This window comes from Cetorhinus maximus, chromosome 17 (genome assembly GCF_964194155.1).
Source record: "Cetorhinus maximus chromosome 17, sCetMax3.hap1.1, whole genome shotgun sequence".
Lineage (NCBI taxonomy): Eukaryota > Metazoa > Chordata > Chondrichthyes > Lamniformes > Cetorhinidae > Cetorhinus > Cetorhinus maximus.
This window is the reverse complement of record NC_135895.1, coordinates 97,815,284-97,825,233: the sequence shown is the minus strand read 5'-3', so window position 1 is coordinate 97,825,233 and position 9,950 is coordinate 97,815,284. Positions and strand designations below refer to the sequence as shown.

Genomic DNA, 9,950 nt, shown 5'->3' with positions numbered 1-9,950 from the left:
ATTATATCCTTACTTTTATATTCTATACCTCTGCCAATGAAGGAGAGCATTCCATATTTTTACAACCTTGTCTACTTGAACTGCTGCCTTCAGGGACCTATGTACTTGTACGCCAAGATCTCTCACTTCATCTATCCCTCTTAGTATATTCCCATTTATTTTGTAACCCCTGTAACTATTTGACCTCCCTAAATGTATGACCTCACACTTCTCGATGTTAAAATCCATCTGCCACTTTACCGCCCACTCCACCAACCCATCTATATCGTTTTGGAGATTATGGCTATCCTCTACACTATCCACTACTTGGCCAATCCTTGTGTCATCTGCAAATTTCCCAACTGTGCCCCCCACGTTCACGTCCAAATTGTTAATATATAACACAAACAGCAAGGGTCCCAACACCGAGCCCTGTGGAACACCACTTGAGACAACTTTCCATTTACAAGGACATCCAATGGGTTGGTGGAGTGGGCGGTAAAGTGGCAGATGGATTTTAACATAGAGAAGTGTGAGGTCATACATTTAGGGAGGTCAAACAGTTACAGGGATTACAAAATAAATGGGAATATACGAAGAGGGGTAGATGAAGTGAGAGATCTTGGCGTACAAGTACACAGGTCCCTGAAGGCAGCAGTTCAAGTAGACAAGGTTGTAAAGAAGGCATATGGAATGCTCTCCTTCATTGGCAGAGGTATAGAATATAAAAGTAAGGATTACCCTTTGTTTCCTGTTTCAAAGCCAACCTTTTATCCAGTTTGCCACATTACCCTGAATCCCATGGATTTTTACTTTCCTGACCAATCTGCCATGTGGGACCTTGTCAAATACCTTGCTAAAATCCATGTACACAACATCCACTGCACTACCTTCATCAACCCTTCTTGTCACTTCCTCAAAGAATTCAATCAAATTTGTGAGGCAAAGCCTTCCTTTAACAAATCCATGCTGACCATCCCTGACTAGTTCATGCCTTTCCACATGACAGTTACTCCTATCTGGCCTATAATTGTTTGGCATTTCCTTTGATCCCTTTTTAAACAATGGAACTACGTTTGCATTTCTCCAGTCCTCCGGTACCTCCCCTGTATCTAGTGAAGATTGGAAAATCATCCTCAGAGCATCTCCTCCCTGACTTCCTTCAGCAGCCTCGGAAACAATCCATCTGGCCCTGGTGACTTATCAACCTTCAAGGATTTCAACCCTTCGAGGACTTCCTCTCTCTTTATGACTATCCCGTCCAATATCTCGCTGTGTTCCTCCTGGACTACTATATCTACATCCTCCCTTTCCTTTGTAAACATGGAGACAAAACATTCATTCAAAACCCTTCCCACAGCCTCTGCATCTACACACAAGTTTCCATCTTCATCTCTTGATAGGTCTCACTTTTTCCTTAACTAACCTTTTAGCATTAATGTATTGGTAAAACATCTTTGGATTATCTTTAACTTTACTTGCTAATCTTTTTTCATGCCCTCTCTTTGATTTCCTTCGTCCGTGCACTTCCTATAGTCGTCTAGGCTATCTGCAGTGCTTATTTTTTTGTGCCTATCGTACGCTTTTTCTGTTTGATCTTCCCTGTATTCCTCTAGACAACCTGGTTGTGGAGGGGGGGGGGGGGGGGGGTCTAGATTTGGCAGTACCACTCTTATTTTTGTAGGGGACATGTCTACTTTGTACAATTAGGATCTCGCTTTTTAGTGCTTCCCACTGGTTTTCCAGTTTTATCCTCCAGCAGTGCTGTCCAGTCCACCTCAGCCAAGTCCCTTCTCATTTCTGCAAAATTTGCCTTCCCCCAGTTCAAGACTTTTACTCCTGCCTTAACTCTGTCCTTTTCCATGGTAATGCTAAATCTAACTGAATTGTGATCACTGTCTCCGATATGGTCACCAACTGTCACTTCACCCACTTGCCCTTCTTCATTTCCCAAGACTAGGTCTAGAATTGCATCTCTTCTCGTTGGGTTTGTCACTAATTGGTTGGAAAAATTTTCCTGGACACACTGCGTGAATATTTCTCCCTCAGTGCCCCTTATATTGTTGAATCCCAGTTGATATTAGGATAGTTGAAGTCTCCTACTATTATTGCCCTCTTGTTCTTACAACAGTGTTACCAACTGAGCCATGGCTGACAGAATTGAGGTTATACTGTTAAAATACAGTTCTAACATTAAAAACCTGCCTCACAGGGCATGCAATAGTTTCTAATGAGTTAAATAGTCTACTTTGTGCTTTTTTCCCCCTCCATTGCCGTCCTCAAACCAACCAGAAAAACAGATCTGTCCTTGGAAAGAGCCCATGTTGGTCTGTCTTTAAACTTTTCTTGTCCATCTTTGAAATGGATTCATCCACTTTGCAACTTCCTCAAACACTGCTGAGATAAAGAGCTCAGTGTGCAAAGATTAAAGTCAAAAACCCATGTTACACCACTCCCTGAAATAGTATATTAGCTCACTGGTTTGCTTGGTTGAATTGCTCAATTAAGATTTCCCATAACAGAAATGTACCCTTCATAAACATCTCATTAGATAGTTGAAAGTGGACAAAACACATTCTGTTTGATTTAGAAAAGGTGTTCATGTCATGACAATAACATACTCGCACACACTTCATTATAGTTTTTAGTTTATTAGCCAGTCAGAAGGCATGTACTGGATTCAAAACATTTTATTACTTTGCTAGGCATTCAGTATTTTGCACAACAAAATGTTGAAACACTTACCCCTTTCTAGCATTTAATTGCGAATCAAAAAAATTGACAGTTAGAATAGGCCTATGCAAATAGTTTCAAGACTTACAGGAAGAATCCACATCATCCACCCTTCACCCTTTGCACGTACACTTGTCACATTGGCACAGCTAAGAAAAAAACCTGCACATTCTGGGTAGAGGATAATTGGATTAATGCCTTAAGGAAGAGATATGAATTGCATTTTACTGAAACATAATGATATAACTTTATAGTTTCCAGGATCATGTGTAACTGATGTGTATTTCCACTATTACGGTGCTGTGCTGAAATAGCATTTTGGATTGCAACCGGACCTAAATTTGTTTACTTGGCAAGGTTGCACACTTTTAAACTGTTTAAAAAAAGAACAGATTTATTCCACAATAAAGTCATAGTTTGACAAAGCTTTAAAGTATTTGCAAAAGCATTTACATTGCAACATTACATAGAATTTTTTTTTACAACTGGAAGTTGCAAATTTTACAATTTTATTTAAGACCCATGTTAGACATAAATATATACTTTAGACAATATTTTCAAAACATTGCTATAAAATGTACAAGAGCTACAATCAACATAAATCTCTGAAAATACTGCCATATACTTATCACTTTAAAAAAACACATGCATTACTAGTGATATCAGAGTTACGAATTAGAGTATGGCATCCTTTTGTGTACAACCCAGGATGTTTTAGGCAGTAGGTCTAAAGTGAGAAATACTTTGTTGCTATTGACTCTGCGGGAGCCTTAATTTACAGTATTTTAATTACATGTTAGGAACCGTGCTCTGGTCAATAATTCACATATTCCATTTATCAAAATATTTTAGGCAAAGACGACTAATTGCACAGATTCTTATGTTAAATCTTTGTCTTTCATATTAACTGAAATCCATACAACTGGCTGGTTTTAATTCAAACGTGGCACTTTCATTTGCTCAGTTTCTTCAGATCATCTAGTAGTCTTCTGGGGGTAAGAATATGAGTTGACCCTGAGGGACAAAAATATAAGTCAATCTTGGCAATATGCAACTGCATGTGATCCTTATGTACTTTGGTTTAAAACTTGATTATTCTTCACCCAGTCCAGTTTAGTTTTCCACTCTTGCATAAATATTCACCCTGTACTTTATGCTTAAATTAGGTCACTATCAACACTAGAATAAGCCTAAATACACAAGGTAAAACTGTTAAGTAAGTGATTTTAGAAGTACTTACCAACAATCACTTCACAAGACTTACTGGCCTGAGAAACTTCATATGCACAGCGCATCTCTGAGTAAGTTACACCTCCTATTATGAATACAATTAGTTTTACACCTCTTCGGTCATCTTGAAGATTGCTTTTGTTCCCCTGACGGGCACTAAGAAAGAATATAAAAGTAAAAACAAAAAACTGCGGATGCTGGAAATCCAAAACAAAAACAGAATTACCTGGAAATACTGAGCAGGTCTGGCAGCATCGGCGGAGAAGAACTGTTGAAGGGTCATGAGGACTCGAAACTCTTTTCTTCTCCGCCGATGCTGCCAGACCTGATGAGTTTTTCCAAGAAAGAATATATTTAGTTAACATCAGATCCATGGTTACATGATTTTTTTTTTTGTCTAAAATCTAATAGTTTGAAGAAATTAGCAAGTTCGTAGGAACAGGAAAAAAACAGAAACTGTGTTCAATACTTGATGGGAGAAAAACTGCATAGATATGGGGAAAGAGCGGGGGGGGGGGGGGAGAGGGGAATTAACTGGATTGCTCTTTGAAAGAGCTGGTGCAAACTGGATGGGCCAAATGACCTCTTACTCTGCTGTACTATTCAATGATTCTGGAGTATAATATTCTGAATGTAAAATACTCGTAGGTATTCATTACTAAATACCATAGACCTATGGAGGTCAAGCAATTCTAGAATATACACTTCTCCTTTTAACTGGAAAAACGCTCATCTATCTGGATTTTTCTTAGAAAAGTGCAACGAAAGTTGGAAATTCAACACGACATTACAAACGGCAATGTAAATAAGAGATGTCCAACTTCACTAAGAAGATGCCATGTAACCAACTCTTTGGCCTGATCTCAATGCTATACTTTTGGAACATTTCCACCCCAGCCCATTACAGCCTATGTACACATTCTGTCAACAATAATCACAAAACAATAATGCTTGTATGCAACACTTCATCTAAAATATTGAGAGGTTTATTTCATCCACATGTTACTGGTTCATGAGCAAACTTGCATTACTGAATTGCAAATTTTCACCTTTTAGTCCAAAAGTATAACATAAAAAAAATCTGTCCAAGGTTCTTTGGCAAAGTTCCAATTCTCCTTTCATTAAAAAATAACCAAACCACCATAACTATTTTAAAATAGCCCAGCTATTAAGTTCCTATAGGTACACCTGAAACAATAACATGTAATTTAATTAAATAGGTGGGACACAGAAAACACTTTAGAACATTTTTTTTGTACTAAAGTTAGTCACTAAAAGGTTAAAACTTACATTTACAGGAATACTTGATAAATTTATGATTAACAATTTGCCCTTTCTTTTCAGATTTTTTGCTAACTTTATTAAAGTTGCTGAAAAAGATTCATAACAGCTTTGTGGTTAAAGAAAATGTATACCTTACAGCTCCTGAACCGTTCCAAGCAGCGCTGCAGCCTGAGCAATGAGGCCATTCCTGGGAATCAAGCTTGTTTGCAATGAAATCCTGTACAAAAGACGACAAATCAAATACATGATGATAAAAAAGTGTTCAATGCTTTGACGTTCCAAACAGACAGCAAAATGTGTAGCAAAGGCAACTGGAAAGATGATAGTAATGATTAGGGCAGCTATTTGAAACACAAGTATGAAATTTAATCTTGAATTACTGATTGTAAACTAGCAACAAAAGGACCAGGAGTAGGTCCATTGTACCTGCAGTGCTATTTTGTTAGTCAGGGCAGCTCTTCATCTCATTTCCCTTACCTTTCTCCATATCCTTTAAAACCCTTACTTCCCTAAAAAAAATCTACATCCCTTTCAAATTCTATTGTGCATTCTGCATCTATGATCTTTTGGTTAGTGCACTCCCCACTTTCATAATGTTTGCCTGATTTTCTTTTAATCTGGATTTGCTTTTAACCAGCTTTGTTTCCTGTCTAAGGTTTCATCCCCTTGTATCAGAAGTTCGAGTGATTTCCCGTCTGGTTAGTCAATTCTTTTCAGTATTTTAAATAGCCCAATAGAATCATTATTTAATCTCCCCTTTTCCAGGCAATTTAACAAGAAGTTTATCCTGATCCCATTGAACTCAAATTCCCTAATCCTGGTGAATTAATGCTGGATTCCCTCCAGGCCAGTACAAAAATATCAATTGAAAAAGTGCTGTGTTTACAAAATAAACTTGAACATTTATGTATTAATTCTGTTGGTAGCTCCCTTGGACCTTAGAGGTGCCATTCTTGCAGCTGAGCAAAATCTAAACTATCACAAATTCCATCTAACAGCAAGTTACAATTAATAGTATTACTGTAGTGATCTTTTGGAAAATTTCAAATCTACATTAAAATCATTTGTTCTGTTGAAGGGTCATGAGGACTCGAAACGTCAACTCTTTTCTTCTCCGCCGATGCTGCCAGACCTGCTGAGTTTTTCCAGGTAATTCTGTTTTTGTTTTAAAATCATTTGTGGTAGCTGAAATATACTGATTCCAGAGAGATTAAAAACTAATGGGCAATTTCTCCCCTCTCCCACTTGGCATTAACTCTCAAGGCCTTTGTGATCATTGAAGCGATAGGAAAGACCATACTATTTTTGGTCCTACTCAGATCAGTCTGGGATCTGCTAAATAATTTGCAGATGAGTTGCAAAGCCTCACCCTTGGTGTCCATGCCGCCTTTGAGAATTTTAGGCAACCCACACCAAAACTGGACTGTCCAGTTCAAAACCAGGAAGAAAGCAACTCTATCTGCAACCTGTACATGGATACAGTTCCTATTTAAATTATGATTTACATCTAAGGTTTGTTCTAATTTCTCATATTAAGCAGAGTATACAATGAGTATTTCCTGGGTATGATCAATAAACTTCTAACCATGTCTGACTTACAACTGAGTTAACGGGTTAAATCTACTCTTGGGATATGAATCATATCCCCTTGGCTGGAATTTTATGCTGTGGTGGCAGCTCTGCCACACCCCAACTCACTCTTGACTGAGAAATTGGGGGCAAACCCCAAACTAATTTTAGGGCTGCTAAATGGCTCAGGGTGAGACTTCTGCCCCCATCTGGGAGCTAAGTCCCACCTCTGAGAACTGCTGGCCATTTCACTGGCTGGCAGCTCTTCAGTCTCGACAGCACCACTGGGAGCCACTGCTGGGACGGTAGTCAATCCCCAATGAACAGCGTCACTGGAACTGGATAACGAACTGGATAACAAGTTGAGTGTGCTGGGGAGGGATCAGTGGGCGGGGGAGGGGGGGGTGGAGTTTCACCTGGGCCAGTGTGGTAGAGTCCGACGAGGGAGGGAGTTGGGAGCCACCATGAGGAGGGAGGGGGGGACAAGCAGGCGCAGGGAACACCTTAGAGTGTGCCTAATAGGAGGGACCACCCTCAGGCCCACACCAAAGCCACGAGGGCTCAATTGTCAGCCTCCCCACATAGCAGCGGCGATGGGAAAAGGCCCTTAGGTGGCCACTTAAGGGCCTCAATTGGGTGTAAAATCCTGACCCAAGTTTCTGTGAGCTTATTCTCTGCCCCTGTTAAAAATATATTTTTTTTTGGACTGTCCTAATGGCTCAGTGGGTATAAGTACCATAGGTAGAACTGAGTGTTTCAGACCAGAAAGCTCCCACTTTGTCTCCAGTCTGGGCTGACTTAGACAATCTCTGCTAGGGAAGCATTATAGATGTTACAGTCAGGCTCAAGGTTTTCTGGTCAGGGAGAGAAGCAGCAGCATTCATCCCGGTTCCTGCTTCTTAATCACTGTCCAGTGAACACTACTGGCAACTGGCCGCCTAGTAAGGATCAGTCTCAGCTGTGAAGACCCCACAGTGTCCTGACACTACCTTGACTTACACTTGCCTTCCTTAACTTGCATTTTTATAGTACCTGATCATATTTCTCAGAGCATCCTAAAGTGTTTAATGTCCTTCAAAAGCAGTCACTGGATCTAGGTCAACATGACAGCCATTTTGCACACATCAACAATAGGCAAGCAACAAATGAGAAGAATGACTGGTTTAGTCGTCTTGGTTACGATGATTTAGGGAAAAACATAGGGCAGAGTCGGCTTCCTGCTCGAATCGTGGAACAGGGTTAACATCCATGCAGGCAGGGAGCTTGGACCATGGTTTAATTGAAGGATAGCACCTTTTTAAAAAAAAAATAAGGCAGGGCCCCTTCAGTTCTGCAGAGGGACACTGATCTAGGCTAAGAGTGAAGCACAAACCGCAACCAACCCAATCCATATGAAAGAAAATAGGAAAGCAAACAAAAATCCTCCAGCAATGGAATCTAATTGCATGGATAATATATATGCGTAAATAAATAATATATGCCACAAGTGACATTGTAAATCTTCAAAATATTCAGTACTTCTCTCAAGTATGCTCAAGCATATTAAGCTGACAAAATGAATTGGCTGAAATTCTGAAGATGCAAATCCATGATAATGTAGAAATGTCAGAGGAAGCACTTTAGAGGGTATTTCAAATAACTCCATTTCACTGTGCATACCACCCCAATGCTTAATGGCATTAATCCGAAAATTGTGTCAGGACCCTTTTCGAAACCGCATTCAACTCAAAATGTCCTTTCAGAAGCCATGAGAAAATCACCAATCAAGAGTATCAATTTATTTCCTGTAAATATTTTCCCCAAATTGCAGCTGCTCGGATTAAATTGACATAAGTGACAGATTGAGTCTACAGTAAGCATTATTCCAGGATTACATGGTTTAAATTTCAAGCTGCAACATTACTTAAGGTCATATTCTTACCACTAACTCAATGTTTTGGAAGGGCTTAGAGAATATGGTAATTATGAATTGTCAAAATAACTGTGTTTGGTAATATTAATGATATTAATGGAGTTTCTTGATTTTCAAAGGAAAACTTTAGGCTAGAGGAGATTGAGCCCAGATACTTGTTCCAAAAGGCACAGGAATTGCAGATCACCTTGCGGCCAGTTACAAGCACCACACAAACAGGATACCTACCTAATTTCTGGGCTGAGGAATGGTATGTGGCACAAATAGAGAACAAGAGAATAGGGAATGGAGTGCACAGTTTCAAAAAAAAACTGAACACAATAATTTGCGGGAAGAGAATCAAAACCTTTGAACCCTTGTAAATTCATTGTGAATGTCTATCTTTCCAAGTAAATCCACTAACCTACCAACCCCTTTCTACAAGATCTCTGTGCCAACAGTAGACTGCCTATAACCAGATTAACACAAGAGGCATTCTCCAGTTGCAAACTGGCAGAAGAGTGGGGTCTGATCTGGCCAAATATTCTCCTACAATAAGCTGTCAGAAGGACAAGTAATTCAATCTCAGGAAACTAGGTATAATTGCCATGTCTGTCCCCATTTTCGGTATCCAGTTCCGGAATTATGTTTTTGGGATCCGAGATTCCAAGCAACAGCTAGAACTTCATTTATTTTCTTTCAATACTCCCAATACACCTATTTTTCTTGGAAATAGCCTACATTTAACTTTCTACTTTTTGTAAGGATAGAATGTGTGATTGGGCAACAAAGTGGCAGATGGAGTATAATGTGGGGGAAGTGTGAGGTTATTCACTTTGGTGGTAAGCAAAGAAAAGCATGATATTTTTTGGAAGGCATGAAACTTATGTTGTAAATGTTGCTGTTCAGAGGGACTTGGGTATACTCGTACAAGGAACAAAAACAGTTGACGTGCAGGTACAGGAAGTAATGAGGGAGGCAAATGGCATGTTGGCCTTTATTGCTAAGGGATTGGAGTACAAAAATAAAGAAGTCATGCTACAATTGTATAGGGCTTTGGTGAGACCACATCTGGAATAATGTGTGCCATTTTGATCTCCATATTTAAGGAAGTATCTACTTCCATTGGAGTCAATGCAGTGAAGGTTCATTAGATTGGTCCCTGGGATGTGAAGATTGCCTTATGATGAGAGGCTGAGTAAATTTGGCTTATATTCTCTGGAGTTTATAAGAATGAGGTGATCTCATTGAAATATGCAAGATT

The 9,950-nt window shown here is 39.4% G+C and overlaps 1 protein-coding gene across 3 annotated transcripts in view; it reads right to left on the bottom strand.

The window, feature by feature from the left end:
- Positions 1 to 2,614: 2,614 nt before the first annotated feature.
- Positions 2,615 to 9,950, bottom strand: part of stxbp3 (syntaxin binding protein 3) — a 53,735-nt gene continuing 46,399 nt past the window's right edge. For all 3 annotated transcript variants that reach the window (XM_078561705.1, XM_078561707.1, XM_078561708.1), the window contains exons 17-19: positions 5,358 to 5,443; positions 3,953 to 4,098; positions 2,615 to 3,726 (exon numbers count right to left, since the gene is read on the bottom strand). In XM_078561705.1, coding sequence (XP_078417831.1) covers positions 3,665 to 3,726; positions 3,953 to 4,098; positions 5,358 to 5,443 — 294 coding nt within the window. In that variant the 3' untranslated portion in view covers positions 2,615 to 3,664. The remainder of the gene's footprint in view (positions 3,727 to 3,952; positions 4,099 to 5,357; positions 5,444 to 9,950) is intronic.